The sequence below is a fragment of the Carcharhinus amblyrhynchos genome, chromosome 7 (genome assembly GCF_965287045.1).
Source record: "Carcharhinus amblyrhynchos chromosome 7, sCarAmb.v2.hapA, whole genome shotgun sequence".
In the NCBI taxonomy this organism is placed as follows: domain Eukaryota; kingdom Metazoa; phylum Chordata; class Chondrichthyes; order Carcharhiniformes; family Carcharhinidae; genus Carcharhinus; species Carcharhinus amblyrhynchos.
Window position 1 is genome coordinate 124,647,173 of NC_137330.1, and position 23,701 is coordinate 124,670,873.

Sequence of the window (23,701 nt, forward strand, 5' to 3'; positions counted from 1 at the left end):
TCCTCCAAAATGCATCACGTTGCATTTGTCTGGATTAAACGCCATCTGTCATTTCTGGGCCCAAATTTCCAATCTATCTATCCTGTTGCATCCTCTGACAACCCCCAGCATTATCAGCAACTCCACCAATCTTCGTGTCATCCGCAAACTTACTGTGATCAGACCACCCACATTTTCCTCCAGGTCAATTAGACAAACAGAGGTCCCAGCACTGATATCTGCAGAACACCACTAGCTACAGATCTCTATTGTGAAAAATACCCTTCCACTGCTACTCTCCATCTTCTATGACCAAGCCAGTTCTGCATCCTTCTAGACAGCCCACCCCAAATTCCATGTGATTTTAGTTTTTGTGCCAGTCTGCTATGTGGAATTGAGTGAGGTCCTCACTGCTTATTCAGATAGGACCACATGACCTTTTAAGACATTGGCTTTAAAATATTATCTGCTGAGCAAGAGATTTAGCCCAACTGGAGTTCTGGAGTATGTTTGCTTCAATGCAAGAAATATAACATATTTTATATTAACTTTACTATATTTACTATACAATATTAACAATTTTATATAACATATTTTATATTAACTTTACTAATATTGATTGGAATAGCTATAGCTCTAGCTCATTAGAGGGGTCAGTTTTTGTACAAAGCATGCAGGAAGGTTTTTTGACTCAGTATGTAGATAGGCCAACTAGAGGTGAGGCTATATTGGATTTGGTGCTGGGAAATGAGCCAGACCAGGTGCTAGACTTGGAAGTTGGTGTGCATTTTGGTGATAGTGACCACAATTCGGTTACGTTCACCTTAGTGATGGAAAGGGATAGGCATGAACCTCGGGTCAGTAGTTTTAGCTGGGGGAAGGGTAATTATGAGGCTATTAGGAGAGAATTAGGAAGCATAGGTTGGACTAGGAGACTACAGGGTCTGGGAACGTCCGAAATGTGGAGTTTTCTCAAGGAGCAGCTACTGCGAGTCCTTGATATGTATGTCCCTGTCAGGCAAGGAGGAAATGGTCGAGCTAGGGAACCGTGGTGCACTAAAAAAGTTGATTCGCTGGTTAAAAACAAAAAGGAGGCTTATGTCCAGATGAGACTTGAGGGCTCAGGTAGGGCACTAGAAAGCTTTAGATTGGCTAGGAGGGAGTTAAAGAGTGAGTTAAGAAGGGCGAAAAGAGGACATGAGAAGACTTTGGCTGATAGGATTAAGGAGAATCCTAAGGCGTTCTATAGATATGTTAAGAACAGAAGGTTGGTTAGGGCAAGATTAGGGCCAGTTAGAGACAGCAGTGGGAAGTTATGTGTGGAACCGGAAGAGATTGGAGAGGCATTGAACCAATATTTCTCTTCGGTATTCACGCAGGGGGACATAAATGTAGCTGTGGAGAACACTGGGTTACAGGGTTGTAAACTGGACAGTATTGCAGTTGATAAGGAGGATGTGCTAGATATTCTTGTGGGTTTGAAAATAGAAAGTCCCCTGGGCCGGACAGGATTTACCCTAGGATTCTCTGGGAGGCAAGAGAGGCGATTGCAGAGCCTCTGGCTCTGATCTTCAGGTCGTCGTTGGTCACAGGTATAGTGCCAGAAGATTGGAGGATAGCGAATGTTGTCCCATTGTTTAAGAAGGGAAACAGAGACTTCCCCGGGAATTATAGACCGGTGAGTCTTACTTCTGTTGTGGGCAAGGTTTCAGAAAAAATTATTAGGGATAGGATTTATAGTTATTTAGAGACTAATGTATTGATTGGAGATAGTCAGCATGGTTTTGTGGAGGGTAGGTTGTGCCTTATTGAGTTCTTTGAGAAAGTGACCAAAGAGGTGGATGGGGATAAGGCAGTTGACGTGGTACATATGGACTTTAGTAAGGCGTTTGATAAAGTTCACCATGGAAGGCTTCTGCAGAAAATGCATATGTATGGGATTGAGGGTGATTTAGGTAATCGGATCAGGAATTGGCTAGCAGATTGGAGACAGAGGGTAGTGGTTGATGGTAAGTATTCGTCATGGAGTTCGGTTACGAGTGGTGTGCCTCAGGGATCTGTTTTGGGGCCACTGCTGTTTGTAATTTTTATTAATGATCTGGATGAGGGTATAGTTGGGTGGATTAGTAAATTTGCTGATGACATCAAAGTCGGAGGTGCGGTAGATAGTGAGGAAGGGTGTCATAGTTTACAGGGAGACTTGGACAAGTTGCAGAGCTGGGCCGAGAGGTGACGGATGGAGGTTAATGCGGAAAAGTGCGAGGTAATTCACTTTGGCAGGAATAACAGATGTGTAGAGTATACGGCTAACGGTAGGACTCTGAATAGTGTGGATGAACAGAGGGATCTAGGTGTATGTGTACATAGATCCCTGAAAGTTGGGAATCAAGTAGATAGGGTTGTTAGGAAGGCATACGGTGTCTTGACGTTTATTGGTAGGGGGACTGAATTTAGGAGCCGCAGCGTCATATTGCAACTGTACAAAACTCTGGTGAGGCCGCACTTGGAGTATTGTGTGCAGTTCTGGTCCCCACATTATAGGAAGGATGTGGAGGCTTTGGAGAGGGTGCAGAGGAGGTTTACCAGGATGTTGCCTGGTATGGAGGGGAGGTCCTATGAGGAGAGACTGAGGGATTTGAGGTTGTTTTCGTTAGAACGAAGGTGGCTACGAGGGTACCTTATTGAAGCATATAAGATGATTAGAGGTTTAGATAGGGTGGACAGTGATAGCCTTTTTCCTCGGATGGAGAAAGCTAGCACGAGGGGGGATAGCTTTAAATTAAGGGGTGGTAGTTATAGGACGGATGTCAGGGGTTCTTTACCCAGAGGGTGGTGAGGGATTGGAATGCCCTGCCTGCTGCAGTTGTAAATGCGCCTAGTTTGGGGGCATTTAAGAGATCCGTGGATAGGTTTATGGGTGGAAAGGGATTGGTTTAGGTTAGAGGGTCATTGCTTTTTAACTGGTCGGCACAACATCGTGGGCCGAAGGGCCTGTTCTGCGCTGTAATGTTCTATGTTCTATAACAGGTAAGACAGATGAACTGAGAGCCTGGACTGCTGCACGGAATTATGATGTTATTGCAATTATTGGTTAAAGGAGGGACAGGACAGGATATTGTTGTTTCAGACTGGATAGAAGGGGAAACAAAGGGGTTGAGGGAGTTGTATTGTTGATTAGGGAGCACATCATGGAAGAAGACATTGGAGAGATCTTGTAGTGATTCATTATGGATGGAGCTCAGGAATAGGAAGGGTGAAATCACAACGTTGAGAGTGTACTATAGACCTCCCAACAGCCTGCAAGAGACAGTGTGTTGACAATCCAACCAGAAAGGGGGCCATATTAGATTTGGGAAACGAGCCAGGCCAGGTGATTGATGTTTCAGTGGGACAGCATTTTGGGTATTAGTGACCATAATTCCATTAGATTTCGGTTAGTCATGGATAAGGACAAAATGTCTCTTGCGTGAGGGTGCTTAATTGGGTGAGAGCCAATTACATCCAAATTAGACAGGGACTTGGAGTGGCTATTTGAGGGCAAAGCCACATTGGACATGTGGGAGGCTTTTGAAGGCCAGTTGATAGAAGTGCAGGACAGGAATTATGGTACTCACTGGGTGAACCCTTCCATTGTTTGCTGGAGCAGGCGGAGTGAAGGAGCAGTGAGTCAGGTAAGAAATTACCTGTTTAAAAACTGTTTAAATCATTTAATAGCATTTTTGTGGGCTTTTTAGTGTTTAGTAAGAACTTACCTGTCAGATTCATTTATAAGCATTTTCGCGGGCTTTTTGTGTTTACCGCTTTAAGAATTCAAAGGGAGTGGATAGCAGGGGTTTGTGGGTAAGCAGGCTTTAAACAGCACCAGGTTTAAAAGGAGGCCTGGTGTAGACAGCGGGCAGTGTCGGAGCGGGCAGTGGAGTGAGAGGGAAGCTGAGTGAGCTACTAGGACTTAGGAACAAAGGGCTTGACAGAAAAGGGCCAGGTAAGTTTGCGTTGCAATCGTTGCTCAATATTACTACAGGGAATAATGGAAGGGCATGTGATGTGCTGTTTCTGTATGATGTGGGAGCTGGTGGACCGCAGGGTCCTTCTCAGTGACCATGTCTGCAGAAAGTGCAGGTTGCTGGAGGAGCTCCAGCTCAAGGTAGATGAGCTGACCTCTGAGCTACAGACACTGAGGCTCATCAGGGGGAGAGAGGGTGCCACTGACAATGGGGTGCAAGGGACATCCACCCCTAGACTGGCTAACACTAAGGTTCAAGAACAGGAGGGTGGGGACCAGAGGAAGGCGGGTGGGGACCGGAGGAAGGAGGGTGGGGACCAAATGCCTCAGCCTCTCAATCTGCGTAACAGGTTTGAGGTTCTTGCTTCCAGTGTGGATGAGAACGAGGGCTGTGAGGTTGGTGAGCAAACTGCACATGGTACAGTGATGCAGACACAGGCAAAGAGAAGGTGAAAAGGAACGTAGTCGTAATTGGGAATAGTGGGGTTAAGGGTATTGACACTGTCCTTTGTCACAATGACAAAGTGCACAGAAGGGTGTGTTGTCTGCCTGATGCTTGGGTCCAGGATGTCGCATCTGGGCTGCAGAGGAACTTGGAGTGGGAGGGTGAGAATCCGGTCATTGTAGTACATGTGGGTGCCAACGACGTAGGCAAAATGCGAACTGAGGATTTGGGGAGGGAGTATGAAAAGCTGGGAATGGAATTAAAAAGTAGAACCGACAAGGTGGTTATCTCTGGATTACTACCTGAACCGCGTGCAGATGGGCGTAGGGTAAATAGAATTAAAGAGGTGAATGGGTGGCTCAGGGATTGGTGTGGGAGGAATGGGTTTGAATTTATGGGGCATTGACATCAGTATTGGGGTAGGTGGGACCTGTTCAGGTGGGATGGGGTTGGTCTGAACCGTGCTGGGACCAAAGTCCTGGCGAATCATGTAGATAGGACTGTAGATAGAGCTTTAAACTAATTGGGGGGGGAGGGTGCGAGGGTGCGAGGGTAGGTGAAATTACAGGGCCTAAAGTAAAGGAGAGGGTACTGGTAAGGGAAGAGGCCAAGGATGTCCCAAAAATAAAGGGAGTAGGGGGCGTGAGTAACGTTGGAGGCGTTCCGGCTAATAGGGTCCAGGTGAAGGCTGGGACGAAGGCACTTTATCTAAACGCACGAAGCATTCGGATTAAAGTGAATGAGCTGGTGGCACAGATCAGCACAAATGGACATCATCTGGTGGCCATTACAGAGACGTGGCTGCAAGGTGACAGGGACTGGGAGCTGAATGTACAGGGGTATCAAGTGTTTAGGAAGGATAGGCAGGAGGAAAAAGGTGGGGGGGGGGGCGTAGCTCTGCTGATTAAGGATAGCATCAGGGTGGTAGTAAGGGATGATATAGGAGCCAAGGAGCAGAAAGTGGAATCGTTGTGGGTAGAGATTAGGAACAGCAAAGGGAGGAAGATGCTGGTGGGTGTCATCTATAGGCCCCCGAATAATGATCTGGAGGTGGGGCGGGCTGTTAACGCGCAAATAAGTGCGGCATGCAGGAATGGAACGGCGATAATTATGGGGGATTTCAATCTACATATTGATTGGTCAACCCACGTTGGACGCAGTGGGCTCGAGGAAGAGTTCTTGGAATGCTGCCGGGATAGTTTCCTTGAACAGTGTGTGTTGGAGCCGACGAGGGAGCGAGCTATCTTGGATCTGGTGTTATGTAATGAGGCGGGTAGAATTAGGGACCTTGTGGTGAAGGATCCTCTTGGGAAGAGTGATCATTGTATGATGGAGTTTCTGGTGCAGATGGAGGAGGAGAAAGTGGGTTCCCGGACACGCGTCCTTTGTTTGAACAGAGGGGAGTACGATAGGATGAGAGAGGAATTGGCGAATGTTGATTGGGGGAGCGCGTTGGAAGGTAGGTCTGCTGAGGAACAGTGGAGGATCTTTAAGGAGATCTTTCTTGGTGCTCAGCAGAAATTTATTCCGATGGTCAAAAAGGACCGTAGGAGGAGAGATAATCAGCCGTGGATAACAAAGGAGGTAAAGGAAAGTGTTAAATTAAAAGCGGAGGCGTTTAGAGTAGCTAAGAGTAGTGGGCGAGAAGAGGATTGGGAGAGGTTTAAATATCAACAAAGAATGACAAAAAAATTGATAAAGAAGGGTAGGATAAACTATGAAGCTGGGCTAACGCTTAATATAAAAAAGGATAGTAAGAGTTTTTATTAATATATAAAAAGAAAGAGGCTGACGAGGGTGAACGTTGGAGCCTTCGAGGATGAGGGGGGGACTTAGTGGTAGGGGATGGGGAAATGGCTGAGGCCTTGAATAACTTTTTTGTTTCGGTCTTCACGGAGGAGGACATGAATAATTTGCCGGATGTTAGCGATGGAAAGATGGTAGGAGTGGAGGGCCTGAATGGCATTATTGTTACTAGAGAGGCAGTGCTCGACAGACTGGAGGGACTGATTGTGGACAAGTCCCCAGGACCGGATGGAATGCATCCAAGGGTTCTGAAAGAAATGGCGGAGGTGATAGTGGATGCCTTGGTGATTATTTTCCAAACGTCGCTGGATTCCGGGGAAGTGCCAGAAGATTGGAAAACGGCTAATGTTACGCCGTTGTTTAAGAAGAGTGGCAGGCAAAAGGCAGGGAATTATAGGCCGGTTAGTTTAACGTCTGTTGTAGGTAAAGTGCTAGAATCCGTGATCAAGGAGAAAATAGCGAGGCATCTTGAGGAGAATCGTTTGATAGAGCAGACGCAGCACGGTTTCATTAAGGGGAAGTCTTGTCTGACGAATTTATTGGAGTTCTATGAGGATGTGTCTAGGGCGGTGGATAGAGGAGAGCCGGTGGATGTGGTCTTTCTTGATTTTCAGAAGGCATTTGATAAGGTGCCACACAAGAGGTTATTACAGAAGGTCAGGGGGCATGGAGTTGGGGGTAGGGTGTTAGCGTGGATTGGCTGTCAAATAGGAGGCAGAGAGTGGGGGGTCAATGGGTGCTATTCGGATTGGTGGTTGGTGACTAGTGGAGGGCCCCGGCGATCGGTGCTGGGGCCTCAGCTATTTACCATTTATATAGATGACCTGGAGGAGGGAACCGAGTGTATGGTGTCGGAATTTGCTGATGACACCAAGATTGGTGGAAAGGCAAATTGTGCGGAGGGTGTGGAAAGTGTGCAGAAGGATCTAGATAGGCTGTTCGAATGGGCCAGGAACTGGCAAATGGAATTTAATGTTGGCAAGTGTGAAGTTGTCCACTTTGGTAGGAATAATGGTAGGAAGGACTATTACATGGCGAAAAACTGCAGCATGCAACGGTGCAGAGGGACCTCGGGGTCCTTGTGCATGAGTTGCAAAAAGCCAGCCTGCAGGTGCAGCAGGTGGTCAGGAAGGCTAATGGGATGCTGGCCTTCATAGCGAGGGGGATTGAATATAAAAGTAGGGAGGTCTTGCCGCAGCTGGAGTACTGTGTGCAGTTTTGGTCGCCGCACTTACGCAAGGATATTTTGGCCTTGGAGGGAGTGCAGAGGAGGTTTACTAGGCTGATGCCGGAGTTGAGGGGGTTGAGCTATGAGGAGAGGCTGAATAAACTAGGTTTGTACTCGTTAAGAGTTTAGAATGAGAGGAGATCTCATTGAGACATATAAGATGATGAAGGGGATGGATAGGATAGAGGTGGAGAGACTCTTCCCGCTGAGAAAGGACAGTAGGACGAGGGGGCACAGCCTCAAGATAAAGGGGGGGGGGGGGGGGGGGCGGGGCGGGGGGGGGGGGGCAGTTTAGAACGGAGTTGAGGAGGAACTTCTTCACTCAAAGGGTGGTGAATCTCTGGACTTCTCTGCCCGTTGAAGTGGTGGAGGCTGCCTCGCTAAATATTTTTAAGACGCGGGTTGATGGGTTTTTGATAAGAGAGGGGATTAAGGGTTATGGGGAGAGGGCGGGAATGTGGAACTGAGACACGACAGATCAGCCATGATCTTATTGAATGGCGGGGCAGGCTTGAAGGGCTAGATGGCCTACTCCTGCTCCTATTTCTTATGTTCTTACGTACCAACCTATCTATATCCTGCTGTGTCACCTGACAGTCCTCCTCGGTATCTGCCAATCCTGCCATCTTGGTGTCATCTGCAAACTTGCTGATCACACCATGTACGCCCTCTTCCAAGTCGTTTCTATATACTACAAAGAGGAGAGGTCCCAGTACTGAGCCCTGCGGCACACCACTGGTGACTGGCCTCCAGCCAGAAAAGGTCCCCTCGACAACTACTCTCTGTCTCCTATTGCCCAGCCAGTTTTCGATCCACCTAGCTACCTGTCCTTGTATCCCATGTGCCTTAACCTTTTCTACCAGCCTACCGTGAGGGACTTTGTCAAACGCCTTACTGAAATCCATATCGATGACATCAACGGCTCGCCCATCGTCAACTGTTTTTGTCACCTCCTCGAAGAGTTCCACCAGATTCGTAAGGCAAGACCTCCCCCGAACAAAGCCATGTTGCGTATCCCTAATCAGATCACAACGCTCCAAATGCTCATACATCCTATCCCTAAGAATTTTTTCCAATAATTTTCCTACCACCAGTGTCAAACTCACTGGTCTATAATTACCAGGGTTATCCCTACTACCCTATTTAAACAGCGGTACCACATTAGCTACCCTCCAGTCTTCTGGGACCTCACCTGTGTCCAAAGAAGAGACAAAGATTTGCGTCAGGGGCCCAGCAATTTCATCTTTCACCTCCCTAAGCAGCCTGGGATAAATACCATCAGGCCCCGGAGCTTTATCCGTTTTTATGCTACCTAAAAACCTTAGCACTTCCTCCCTCGTAATGGATATTTCCTTCCACTGATCTGCAGCTCCCTCCAAGACACTACACGACACCGATCCCCTCTCCTTCGTGAATACCGACACAAAGTATTCATTCAGGATCTCCCCCATTCCCTCAGACTCGATACATAGCACCCCTCCCTTGTCCCTAAGAGGACCAATTTTCCCTCTAACCACTCTCTTGCTCCTAATATAAGAGTAAAATGCTTTTGGATTTTCCTTAATCCTATCAGCCAAAGCCATTTCATGCCCTCTTTTCGCCCTTCTAACTCCCCTTTTTAGCTCCCTCCTACTCTCTCTATATTCCTCCAGCGCACTCTCCGTTCCCAGTCGTTTTGACCTAACATATGCCTCCCTCTTCTTCCTGACCAAGTCTTCGACACCCCCTGTAATCCACGGCTCTCTAATCCTGCCTTTCCCATCCTTCCTCTTTACCGGCACGTGCCTTTCCTGCAACATTTTCAGTTTGCCCTTAAAAACCTCCCACTTACCAACCGTAGACTTGCCAGCTAACAACCCCTCCCAATCAGTGTCCTTCAGCTCCCTCCTAATCCGGCTATAGCTCGCCTTCCCCCAGTTCAGCACCCTCCCCTTCGGACGGCACTCATCCCTTTCCGTTTTTATCCTAAAGTAGACGGACTTGTGATCACTGTTAGCCACATGTTCGCCTGCCTCAACCTCAACCACCTACCCCGGCTCATTTCCCAACACTAAATCCAGTATAGCCCCTTCCCTAGTCGGGCTAGTTACGTACTGCTCTAGGGACCCTTCCAACACATTTTACAAACTCCTCTCCCTCCGTACCCCCAGCTCTAGGCACTTTCCAATCCACTCCAGGAAGATTAAAGTCACCCACTGCAACCACCTTATTCTTTCTGCACCTATCTAAAATGCCTCTGCAAATACCTTCCTCCACTGACCTCAGGCTGTTGGGTGGCCTATAGCATACCCCTAGCATCATAATCTCTCCCTTTTTATTCCTCAACTCCACCCACAGCGACTCAATCCCTAACTCCTCCATATTGTCCTCCCTCTGCACTGCTGTGATGTGCTCCTTTACTAACAACGCCACCCCACCACCTCTCTTCAACCCTCCTCTGTCACACCTAAAACACTTATACCCAGGAACATTCAGCTGCCAATCCTGCCCTTCACGTAACCACGTCTCCGTTACTGCCGCCACATCTAACTTCCTCACAAACATCAAGGCCCTAAGTTCATCCGTGTTACCCGTCACACTCCTCGCATTGAAACAGATGCAGTCCAACCCACCAGTGCCTCTCAGAACCTCCTTCTCCCTGATAATTTTCCTTTCATCCAAACCTACCCTATCACCCAACTCACTCCCGACCCCCAGTGTCTAATGAGCTATCAGTCACATCCCCACGCCCCCTCCCTATTAATTTCAACCCTGCCTAAACACTCCAGCTAACCTCCCTGCTAAGACATTTGTCCCTCTCCCATTCAAGTTTTCCCCATCTATCTGATACAGTTGCCCTTCTCTCAAATACCTCCCAGTGGTCTACAAAAGTGAAGCCCTCTACCTTGGATATAGATAGGTTGGTACATTGGGCAGATAGGTGGCAGATGGAATTTAATCCTGACAAATGCGAGGTGATGCATTTTGGAAGGAATAATGCAGAGAGGAACTACGTGATAAAAGGTAGACCGATTAGGAGTATAGAAATACAGAAGGACCTGGGAGTGCAGGTTCACAAGTCTATGAAGGTTGTAACATAAGTGGAGAAGGTTGTGAGGAAAGCTTATGGAATGCTAGCCTTTATAGGAAGGGGTACAGAGTATAGGAGCTGCCGTCTAATGCTTCAGTTGTACAGAACGTTGGTTAGACCGCATTTGGAGTACTGCGTCCAGTTCTGGTCACCTTACTACCGGAAGGACGTGGAGACTCTGGAGAGGGTGCAGAGGAGGTTTACCAGGATGTTGCCTGGCACGGAGGGACTGAGTTAGGAGGAAAGGTTGGAGAAACTGGGACTTTTCTCCTTGGAAAGACGGAGATTGAGGGGAGACATGATAGAGGTATATAAGATACTGAAGGGAATAGATAGAGTCAATCGTGAGAGATAGCTCGCTAGACTGGGTACAATTACGAGAAGTCATGATCTAAGGGTGAGGGGGGAGAAGTATAATTTGGATGTGAGAGGAAGGTTCTTCACGCAGAGGGTCGTAGGGGTATGGAACGCGCTACCGAGTAGGGTGGTGGAGGCAGGAACGTTGGACTCGTTTAAGGTTTACTTAGATAGACACATGAGCGAAACGGGGATGGAGGGTTATAGTAGGGGGTATTAAATAGGGTCAGATCCTTGGGAGACACCGGAAATGCAGACTTGTATGTTAACGTTTTTGTCTTTTTATTCTGAAGGTGGAGGTCCACCTCGTGTCAAAGGAGGGGCATGCACACGGTGGGTCGTGCGTGGGCTGCTCTTGGAGGTTCCGGGAGTGGCCTAGTACTTCGTGTCGGTGTGTGTGCTTGATCCTAGACCGGTAGACGGGTGCCGCAACAGCTCGGTGACTAGCACTGCTAGCTGTGCAGATACATGGATTTGGGCCTGTGTCTGTGGGAGTTTGTGCATTCTCCCTGTGGTTGCGTGGGTTTCCTCCGGGCGCTCCGGTTTCCTCCCACACCCCAAAGATGTGCTCTTAGGCTGATTGGTTTACCAAATTGACACTATTCTCCCCTGAATCTGGCTAAGTTAGGGGTTCCACTCGTAGACACGCAGGGTAGAATAGGTGTAGGGTGATGCGGCGGCGTGGGCTCGTTGGGCCGAAGGGCCTGTTTCCCGTGCTGGGTTGTTCTTTGTTCTTTGCACCAATCCCTCAGCCATGCATTCAGCTGCATGATCTCGTTATTCCTAGCCCTGCCGGTACTAGGCAGCAGCCCAGAGAATGCCACCCTGGAGGTCCTGCTCTTCAGTTTGGACCCCAACTCCCTAAATTGCCTACGTACATCTGCCCTATTCCGCCTTCCTACGTCCCTCTCCCCTGCGTGTATTATTACCTCTGCCTGGGTCCCCTCCCCTTTCAAAATTCCCTCTATCCTTTCCGTTATAAGAACATAAGAAACATAAGAAATAGGAGCAGGAGTAGGCCATCTGGCCCTTCGAGCCTGCCCCGCCATTCAATAAGATCATGGCTGATCTGTCGTGGCTCAGTTCCACTTTCCCGCCCTCTCCCCATAACCCTTAATCCCCTCTCTTATCAAAAACCCATCAACCCGCTTCTTAAAAATATTTAGCGAGGCAGCCTCCACCACTTCAACGGGCAGAGAATTCCAGAGATTCACCACCCTTTGAGTGAAGAAGTTCCTCCTCAACTCCGTTCTGAACCGCCCCCCCTTTATCTTGAGGCTGTGCCCCCTAGTCCTACTGTCTTTTTTGAGCGGGAAGAGTCTTTCCACCTCTATCCTATCCATCCCATTCATCATCTTATACGTCTCAATGAGATCTCCCCTCATTCTTCTAAACTCTAACGAGTACAAGCCTAGTTTATTCAGCCTCTCCTCATAGCTCAACCCCCTCAACTCCGGTATCAGCCTAGTAAACCTCCTCTGCACTCCCTCCAAGGCCAAAATATCCTTGCGCAGGTGCGGCGCCCAAAACTGCACACAGTACTCCAGCTGCGGCCTCACCAATGCCCTATACAGCTGCAGCAAGACCTCCCTACTTTTATATTCAATCCCCCTCACTATGAAGGCCAGCATCCCATTCGCCTTCCTGACCACCTGCTGCACCTGCTGTTATGTCCTGTACCCCTGCTCCACCATCCTGGAGTCACGCCTCTGCCCACAGAACCTCCTGTCAATTCCTCTGACCTTCCCATCCCCTACCACTATCACATTGTCAGCCCCCTCCTGTCCCTCTAAGTCATTCTGGCCCACCTGTCTATCCTTTTGTGCCCGTCGATGAACCTTGGGGGGCCACTGGGGAGGTCTGAGGACCAGGACTATTCTTCTTCTTCCTCTTAACAGTTGTCCACCCATCCTGTTCCTCAGCCCCTGGGACCTCCTCTTGCTCATGGTTCCTAGCCATTAACTCCTCATTTTCCCTGACCAGAAACGCATCCTCTAAACGCACCTCTAGTTGCCTGACCCGGGCCCTCAAGCGCTGCAACTCTAAACACTTAACACAGATGTGGGCCTTCGGGAGACGTGATGCCTCCAAGAACTCCCACATGTGGCACCTAACACAGCTTATGTTCCTCCCCATAGCCCCTGCCGTGTCCCAACCTTCCTTGGGTTTGTATGTGCCGAAAACGCAACCCAGGAAAGACAGAAACTGCAACTCACCTTCTCTAAGCCTGCTCTCGCCTAAGCCCAGCGAGCCAAAGCCCTTCTAACTCTCACTCAGCTCCCCACTCACTCCGCTGCCCGCTGTCTATCACTACCTTCTTTTTATACCCCCCGCTCCTCCTTCCCAACAATCCCCTCGCCTAACTTCCGGTACGGAAGTAAAATACACACACAGAAACCCCGCGAACCAGAAGTGCAGTCAGAAAGTGATTCCAAGTAAATCCAACACTCACCAAAGCCACCAGGTACACTACTCCGGAGAACAATGAGGTGGATCCACGGGTGAGTATCAGATTTATACTCCCCACTCCCCCTTCCCGACTATCCCCTCGCCTAACTTCCGGTACGGAAGTAAAATACACAAGACCGGTTGGAGACTTGGACAGAGAAATGGCAGAGGGAGTTTAATACAGACAAGTGTGGGATAATGCATTTTGGAAGGTTCAATGCATGTAGAAATTATAAATAGTAGAATTCTTTGGCACATTGACAGGCAGAGAGATCTGGGTTTACATGTCCATCTATCACTGAAAGTGGCAAGGCAGGTAGATAATAGTCAAGAAAGCATACTGCATGCTTGATAGAACATAGAACATAGAACATTACAGCGCGGAACAGGCCCTTCGGCCCACAATGTTGCACCGACCAGTCTTATTTTAAAAAAAAACATTGACCCACTAATCTAAACCAATCCCTTTTCGTCATGGCAGATTGGTCGAGACATTGAGTATAGAAATTCACAGGTCATGCTGCAGCTGGACAGAACCTTAGATAGGCCTCATTTAGAATACAATTCTGGTCACCACACTAACAGAAGGTTGTGGATGCTTTGGAGAGGATACAGAAGGGTATTAGCTATAGATGTTGGATAAACACGGTTTGTTCTCATTGGAACGACGGAGGTTGAGGGGTGACCTGATAGAGGTTACAATTATGAATAGTATGAACTTAATGGATAGTCAGATGCTCTTTCCTAGGGTAGAAAAGTCAAGTACTCGGGGGACATTGTTTTAAGGTGCATGCGGAACAGTTTAGAGGAGATGTGCGAGGTAAGTTTTTTTTTTACTCAGAGTGGTGAACGTCTGGAGCACACTGCCCAGGGAGGTGGTGGGAGCAGGTACGATCGCAACATTTAAGGGGCAACTAGACAAATACACGAATAAGATGGGAATGGAAGTGTACGGACTCCCTAAGTGCATACTTTATTGATTTGATTCAAAACGTATTGGAATACAGTGAAAACTATTGTTTCTTGTGCAATATACAAAGCATGCCATTCATAGAGAAGGAATGAGAGAGTGCAGAATGTAGTGTTATAGTCATAGCTTGGGTGTACAGAAAGAGCAACTTAATTCAAGGTAGGTCCATTCAAAAGTCTGATGGCAGCAGGGAAGAAGCTGAAATTGAGTCGGTTGGTACAAGATCTCAGACTTTTGTACCTTTCTCCCGATGGAAGAAGGTGCAAGGGGGATGCACGCAGTCCTTAATTAGGCTGCCTCCTTTGCCGAGGCAGCAGGAAATATGGACAGAGTCAATGGATGGGAAGCCAGTTTGCAAGATGGATTGGGCTACATTCACGACCTTTTGTAGTTCCTTGTGGTCCTGGTCAGAGCAGGAGCCATACTAATCTGTGATACAACCGGAAAGAATGCTTCCTATGGTGCATATGTAAAGGTTGGTGAGAGTTGTAGTTGACATGTCAAATTTCCTTAGTCTTCTGAGAAAGTAGAGTTGGTGGGCTTTCTTAATTCTAATATCTGCATGGGGGAACCAGGACTGGTCACTGGTGATCTGGATGCCTAAAAATGTGATGCTCTTGAACCTTTCATTATTGCAATGAAGAAGGATAAGGTCACACAGCAGGGCAAAGTCTATAATTGGGGCAGGGGAAATTATGATGTGATTAGGCAAGAACTAGAGAGCATAAGATGGGAACAGAAACTGTCAGGTATGGGCACAAACGAAAAGTGGAGCTTGTTCAAGGAACAAATACTGCAGGTCCTTGATAGGCATGTCCCTGTCAGGCACAGAGGAAATGGCCGAGTGAGGGAACCATGGTTCACAAAAGAGGTTGAATGTCTTGTCAAGAGGAAAAAGGAAGCTTATGTAAGGATGAGAAAACAAGGTTCAGTTAGGTCACTTGAGAGTTAAAAGGTAGCAAAGAGAGAGTTAAAAAAAGAGTTTAAAAGAGCTAGGAGGGAGCTTGAGAAGTCCTTGGTGGGTCGGATCAAGGAAAACCCAAAGGCTTTTTACTCTTATGTGAGAAATAAAATGACCAGGGTGAGGTTAGGGCTGGTCAAGGATAGTAGTGGGAACTTGTGCATGGTGTAGAAGAGATAGGTGAGGCGTTAAATGAATACTTTTCGTCAGTGTTCACTAAGGAGAGGGGCCATGTTTTTGAGGATGAGAGTGTGATACAGGCTGATAGGATGGAGGAGGTAGACGTTCTGAGGGAAGATATATTAGCAATTTTGAAAAATCTAAGGGTCGATGAGACTACCCAGCCTTCAGGAGAATAGTGACCACAACACCACACAACCCTGTCACAGCAACCTCTGCAGGACACGCTGGTTCGTCGACACAGATGCCATCATCTCATGTGAGAACACCATCCACCAGGTATATGATACAAACTCTTGCAACTCGGCCAACATCGCCTGCCTGATACGCTGCAACCATGCAGACGCTACAACAACGGATGAATGAACAATCACCAGGCAAGACTGTTACCTTCCTGTTGGTGAGCATATCAGCAGTCACAGGCATTCGGCCTCTGATCTTCAGGTAAACGTTCTCCAAAACGGCCTTCACGACATAAGACAGCGCAGAATCTCTGCTGAGCAGAAACTGATAGCCAAGTTCAGCACACATGAGGATGGCCTCAACCGGGATCTTGGGTTCATGTAACACTATCTGTAACCCCCATGACTTACCCGGGCTTGCAACATCACACTTACTGTCCTGCCTGGAGACAACACCCATCTCCTTAATCTATGCTTAATGCTATCTCCACTCACATTGTCTGCATCTTTAAGAATTGATTAGCTGTAAAGACTCACATTCCAATCAGTATTCTGTAAACTGTGTGTGCCTTTATACGCTCTGTTTGTGACTCGAACTCTCCACTCACCTGACGAAGGGGCAAACCCCAAAAGCTAGTGGTTTTACTATCAAATAAACTTGTTGGACTTTAACCTGGTGTTGTGAGACTTCTTACTGACGGGGATTGTGCCAGAGGACTGGAAAGTGGCAAATGTTGTTCCTCGCTTCAAGAGAGGAAATAGGGATAACCTTGGTAATTATAGGCCAATTAGCCTTGCTTCGGTGGTCGGTAAGTTAATAGAAAAGGTCCTGAGGGATAGGATTTATGACCATTTGGAAAGATGCAGCTTAATCTGGAAAGTCAACATGGATTCGTGACGGGTAAGTCTTGCCTCACAAATGTGATTGAATTCTTTGAGGATGTAACTAAGTGTGTAGATGAAGGTAGAGAAGTTGATGTCATATATATAGATTTTATTAAGGCGTTTGATAAGGTTCCCCATGTTAGGCTCATGAAGAAAGTAAGGAGGTGTGGGATAGAAGGAAATTTGGCTGATTGGATAAGTAACTGGCTGTCTCATTGAAGACAGAGTGGTGGTGGAAGGAAAGTTTTCAGACGAGAAGCCAGTTACCAATGGTGTACCACAGGGGTCAGTGCTGGGTCCTCTGTTATTGGTGATTTTTATCAATGATTTTGAAGAAGGGTGGGTTAGTAAATTTGCTGATGACACCAAGATTGGTGGAGTAGTGGATGAGGTGGAGAGCTCTTGCAGGCTGCAAAGAAACACTGATAAGATGCAGAGCTGGGCAGAAAAGTGGCAGATGGAGTTTAACCTTAAGTGTGAGGTGATTCATTTTGGTAGGACAAACTTGATGCTGATTACAGGATCAATGGCAGGGTTCTGAGATCTTGGGTTCATATTCATAGATCTCTGACGGTTGCTACTCAAGTGGATAGCGCCATGAAGAAGCTTATAGTTGTTAACATCTATTAACAGGGGGTTTGAGTTTAAGAGCCGTGGGGTTATGCTGCAACAATACAGGACCTTGGTGAGACCATGTTTGGAATAGTGTGTGCAATTCTGGTCACCTCACTATAAGGAGGATGTGGAAGCATTGGAGAGAGTGCAGAGGGAATTTACCAGGATGCTGCCTGGTTTGGAGAGTAGGTCTTATGAGAAAAGTTTGAGGGTGCTGGGGCTTTTCTCTTTAGAGCGGAGGAGGATGAGAGGTGACTTAATAGAGGTTTATAAGATGATGAAGGGTTACATAGAGTGGACATTCAGAGATTATTTCCTCGGGTGGATGTAGCTGTTACAAGGGGGCATAACTATAAGGTTCATGGTGGGAAATATAGGAGGGATGTCCAAGGTAGGCTCTTTACTCAGAGGGTGGTTGGGGTGTGGAATACACTGCCTGCTGTAATAGGGGAGTCGGACACTTCAGGAACTTTCAAGTCGTTATTGGATAGGCACATGGAGCACACCAGAATGATAGGGATTGGGATAGCTTGATCTTGGTTTCGGACATAGCTCAGCACAACATCAAGGGCTGAAGGGCCTGTACTGTGCTACGCTGTGGTGTTCTATGTTCTTTCTACTACAGTTTTGGTTTAGGCGTGCATCATGATCGGGGTCTTGAAGGGCCTGTTCCTGTGCTGTACTTCTTTGTTCTTTGAAAGCGAGAGGGGGGAAAGCTTACAAAAGAGACGTAAGGGATAAGTTTTTCACACAGAGAGGTGAATGCCTGGAACATTCTGCTGGAGTTGGTGGTAGAAGCAGATTCTGGAACAACATTCAAGAGGCATTTGGATAGACACATGAACCGGCAGGGAATAGAGGGATACGGACCACATTGAGGCAAGAGATAGGAAGAGACATCACATAGCGAGAGACATCTATGTCAGCACAGATTTGGTGGGACAAAGGGTCTGATCCTATGAAGTTCTTTGTTCTAGATTCCATACATATGCCAGGCTGACATCTGCAGAGACTTGCCTTTGCCATCAATTACAGAAATCATAAACCCTCTCCAATGCCAATATACACTCCCTGTCGTGTGGTGCCTGGTAATGAAGATAATATTCTGCATGTCATCTAATCAAAGTTCTGATCAACAGAAGGATCATTTCGTTCTCATTGCATTTCAGTCCTGCGAATAATTTCAGTTTTAACTGGCTGTTGTGTATGCGGAGGGCTGCAAAAGAGGGGAGGCTTTGACTTGCAACTCAGCCTCAAATAGTCGTCATGCCAGAGGAACCTAATGCAAAATTTCACATCGGAAAATACCTGTGCAAAATGTTTAACCAAAATAATGTGAAATAATGTAAAAGTGTGGTACAGATTTAAGACAAACAAGCTGCAAACCATTTAAAAATAGAGCAAATCAAACCTGCATTGGGTTTGGGGGCTCCAATCCCGGCTCAGTGCGCTTCTTCAGGATAGATTTCTTGGGCATTTGTGGAGCCTCATCAGGTCTATGCAAAACATAGCCACTATCAGGAGACTGCTGAATACCTAATACACTCTTGTCAAAATGCTCAGATAGACTGTATGTGGAGTTTGAGAGATCCCGCTGAGAGGGAGGTAGCATTTCCGCGATGATCCTCTCCTCTTGCTCTTTCCTTCTGCGAGCAATTTCCAGCTCACGAAATTCATCATTTTTACTCTTACTGTATGGAAAATGTTCTTGAGCATGACTGTTGCTTGGATTCGGAAGTGGACTGAGACTCCTTCGCCGGTCAGGACTTCTGGCTCTGTAATTCCTATGTCTTTCTGGACTGCGGCTACGGCGCTCTCTGCTATGACGATCTTTGCTGCGGCTACGGTGTTCGAGCCGCGAACGCTTAGAATCCCTTCCTCGATCATCAGACCTTGAGTGGGGGTAAGAAATTTTCTTTAACTTGTCACCAACACGTTCACTTGATCGTCGCCCTTCTTCTCTGTGAGACAAGCTCTGCAAACTATAATCAGGCCTCCGTTTAAATGAGTCACTGGAGGGCATCATGTCTAGATAGCCTTGTGGTTGGTCATTATGAATTGGATATTTCCCCTGCATGTGAGTGGATCGTGGCAAAGGACTTCTGTAAATGAGACCCTCAGCCATTTCATTCCTGTTGGTCATAAACAGCAAATGAGAGAAGATACAACATAAACATCTGTCCTAACTGATGCTTCCTACTTCTGTGTTTTAGGCAACACTGCAGACAAACCAAGCCTTGTTCATTACTGCCAGAAATGGTCTGTGGTTATTTAATAAAGATATAATTCATAGAATCCCTACACTGCAGGAGACGGCCATTTGGCCCATTGCCTACTCTCTGACAGAATATCTTTCGCAGTCTCCCCCCCACCCCCATAACCTTTCACATTTACCCCACGAATTCCCCTAACCTGGGCATCTTTGGGACTAAGGAGCAAGCTGCATGGCCAATCCACTGAATGAGCACATCTTTAGACTTTACACATTCTTTGTAAGGTTAAACATTCCAATCATAACTACATCTTAGCTCCTATACTTCAATCGTTTTAAAGCGCTTTGGGATGTCCTGAGGTCACGTAAGGCACTATATAAATGCATGTTCTTTAGCACCAGAAGAGGAAAGCTGCTTATTGCTGAGCTTCTTGCAATCTGACATTAAATATAGTTCAGAAAGTCTTTGAAATAGCATTGATAATCAAGTCTAATTTAACATTAGAACAAGTCTGCCAAACATGCTGAAGGTTTGCTCATAATTGCTGGAAACAGTTGAGCTACACCTTTTGCATTACCTTGTGAACATAAGAACATAAGAACAAAAGAAATAGGAGCAGGAGTAGGCCATATTGCCCTTCGAGCCTGCCCCGCCATTCAATAAGATCATGGCTGATCTGTCGTGGCTCAGTTCCACATTCCCGCCCTCTCCCCATAACCCTTAATCCCCTCTCTTATCAAAAACCCATCAACCCACGTCTTAAAAATATTTAGCGAGGCAGCCTCCACCACTTCAACGGGCAGAGAATTCCAGAGATTCACCACCCTTTGAGTGAAGAAGTTCCTCCTCAACTCCGTTCTAAACCGCCCCCCCTTTATCTTGAGGCTGTGCCCCCTAGTCCTACTGTCCTTTCTGAGCGGGAAGAGCCTCCCATTCATCATCTTATATGTCTCAATGAGATCTCCCCTCATTCTTCTAAACTCTAACGTGTACAAGCCTAGTTTATTCAGCCTCTCCTCATAGCTCAACCCCCTCAACTCTGGCATCAGCCTAGTAAACCTCCTCTGCACTCCCTCCAAGGCCAAAATATCCTTGCGTAAGTACGGCGCCCAAAACTGCACACAGTACTCCAGCTGCGGCCTCACCAATGCCCTATACAGCCGCAGCAAGACCTCCCTACTTTTATATTCAATCCCCCTCGCTATGAAGGCCAGCATCCCATTAGCCTTCCTGACCACCTGCTGCACCTGCAGGCTGGCTTTTTGCGACTCATGCACAAGGATCCCGAGGTCCCTCTGCACTGTCGCCTGCTGCAGTTTTTCGCCCCATAAGTAATAGTCCTTCCTACCATTATTCCTGCCAAAGTGGACCACCTCGCACTTGCCAACATTAAATTCCATTTGCCATTTTCTGGCCCATTCGCCCAGCCTATCTAGATCCTTCTGCAGACTCTCCACACCCTCCGCGCAATTTGCCGTTCCACCAATCTTGGTGTCATCAGCAAATTTTGACACCATACACTCGGTTCCCTCCTCCAGATCATCTATATAAATGGTAAATAGCTGAGGCCCCAGCACCGACCCCTGGGGCACTCCACTAGTCACAATTCAGAACAACAAAAGTTTGAAGTTACTGAAGTATCAACTCGGATTTGTATGAACAATGTCACTTCAATAAAAAAGGATTCAATCAGGACTTGAGTCCATTAAGGAGGCTGAAATTTCACAGCAGCACTGAGGGAGCATATCATTGAGAGGCGTTGTGTCCTGGATCAGACATTAAAGAAAGGGCCTGTTTAGATCCAACAACTATATTTCTGAAGCAATGGAAGCTCTTACCAAAGTCCTGACCAACATTTATACCTCAAAAACACATTAGAACAGGCAGCAGAGAGGAAGCCCATTCAGCCAATCACATCTGTGCCAGCATATTGAAAGAGCTACTCAGTTCCCTGCTCATTCTCCTTGGTGACGCAAATTCTTCTGTTTCAAATACATGATAAACTCCCTCCTGAACATTACCACTGATTGTGCTTCTACCACCCTTTAATGCAATTTATTCCAGATAACTCTGACGAAGCATCATTCAGACACTAAATGTTGGCTCTATTCTCTCTCCACAGAGATGCTGTCAGATCTGCTGAGATTTTCCAGCATTTTCTGTTTTCATTCCAGATAACTTCTACAGTAAAATAAATTCTCATCTCTCCATGGTCTATCGCCATTTAGCTTAAATCTGTGTCCTTTGGTCATCAACTCTGTCGTCAAAAGAAAGACTTTGTTTTTTTTACTCTACCAAAACCCCTTAATTTTGAACACCTTTGTTAAATCTCTCCACAAATGGCTGAGAACAATCTTAGTTTGCTTGTATAAATGAAATCCCCTTTTCCTGAACCATTCTAGTAAGCACTTATACGTTCTCTTCAAGGTAAGGCCTCAGCTTTAATATTGCTTAATTCTGAGCATCGCCTTTTAGGTCCAAACCTTGAAGAGAGCGTATAAGTGCTTACTAGAATCTTACAAACTTTCCTGCTACCTTCTGGGATTAGTGAAGCCCAGGTTTCCTGGAGCTACTTTAAAATTGTACATTCAGTTTATATTGCTTCTCATTCTTCACTCCAAAATTCTTCACTTCTCCTTTTCAGTCATTGGATTGCATGCTATGTGTTTGTAAATGACCTCTTAGGCCTGTTATAACCTTTTGCACTGTTTACTTCCTTTCTATATTTTTGTTTTCAACAAATTTCAAAATTAAACCATCTCCATTATTTCAATGAAGAGCTCAAATTTGTCACATTTTAACAAATCCAGGTGGACTATATTAATTCATCCATGCTATGAAAGGTGCTGTGTAAATGAACGTTTTGTTACTGTTTCATGAAATGCGGGCATCACTGCCTAGTCCAATCTTTACTGCCCATCCCTAATTGACATGGAGGTGGCGGTGAGCCAGCTTCCTGCACCATTGCAACCTCTGCAGTGAGGGTGCCCATACAACGCTATCAGGGAGAGAATTCCAGGATTATGACTCAATGACAATGAAGGAATAGCAACACATTTCTCGGTCAGGATAGTGAGTGACTTGGATGAGAACTTGTAGATGGTGGTAGTGTTCCCTGCAGCAGTTCTTATTCTTCATGGTGGCAAAGGTTATGTGTTTGAAAACTGCTGTCTAAGGAGCTTTGGTGAAGTCTGCATTGTATATACCGGAGGTCACATTTCAACCAACTCAAAACAGCTTCTTCCCTGCTTTCCTCAGACTTTTGAATGGACCTACCTTTATTAAATTGATCTTTCTCTAAACTGTAGCTATGACTGTAACACTACATTCTGTACATTCACTTTTCCTTCTCTATGAATGATATGTTTGTCTGTATAGTGTGCAATAATATTTTTCACTGTATACTATACATATGACAATAAATCAAATCATCTTGTAGATGGTACACACTGTTGCACATTGGTGGAGTGAGTGAATGCTTGTGGATAGTGTGCCAAACCAAGCAGGCAGCTTTGTCCTGGATAGTGTTAAACTTCGAGGGTTGGTGGAGTTGCCCTCATCCAGGCAAATGAAAGATACACTATTACATTCCTATTCATGCCTTGTTGATAGTGGACAAGCTGAAGGAGTCAGCCTTTTTCATCCAATTTTCCCCACCCTTAAATGGTAGAAAGAGCTGTTTTTCTACCACTGTAATTTTCTTTCTTCTTTTGCAGATGATGCCAATTTGTTCACTTTTAAATTATAAGCATTAGCCCAGACTGTAACACCTTGGCTGAATTGTCATTCTTTACTCATTGTGTGTTGGCAGACACCTGCTCAGTCCTCTGCCCATTTGCAGCAGGGATTAACAGTCCAGGAAGCTTCACTGATAAACCAAGGTTAACTACACCTGGTCTTTTTTCTCCATTCATGGGATGTGTTCATCACTGGCTAGTCCACCATTCATTGCCCATCCATAATCCATATGGCTTAGTCCCAGATTCAGAAATCCAGAGTGTGTTTTTTTTTAATTGAACTCAAATTCAATAAAAGTCACCAGGTTTGAATTCCGCCATGGCAAATGGTGGAACTTGAATTCAATAAAAAAAATCTACTGATGACCATGAAATCATTGCTGATTGCTGGAAAACCCATCTGCTTCACTAATGTCCTTTAGGGAAGGAAATCTGCCACCCTTACCTGGTCTGGCCTACATGTAACTCCAAAGCCACAGCAGTGTGGTTGACTCAACTGCCCTCCAAGGGCAACTAACGAGTGGCAATAAATGCTGGCCAGCCTGTGATGCCCATGTTCCACGAATGAATAAAAAAGAGAAAGTCCTTTAATGATGGATAGTTCAATTAAGATCCTGCCTGA

General features: G+C 46.4%; 1 protein-coding gene across 1 annotated transcript in view; it reads right to left on the reverse strand.

Moving 5' to 3' along the window:
- The window catches only part of znf318 (zinc finger protein 318), a 75,346-nt gene extending 56,087 nt beyond the window's left edge, over positions 1-19,259 (reverse strand). The window contains exon 1 of the mRNA XM_080193096.1: positions 18,541-19,259. Coding sequence (XP_080049222.1) covers positions 18,541-19,254 — 714 coding nt within the window. The 5' untranslated portion in view covers positions 19,255-19,259. The remainder of the gene's footprint in view (positions 1-18,540) is intronic.
- Between the last annotated feature and the right edge of the window lie 4,442 nt (positions 19,260-23,701).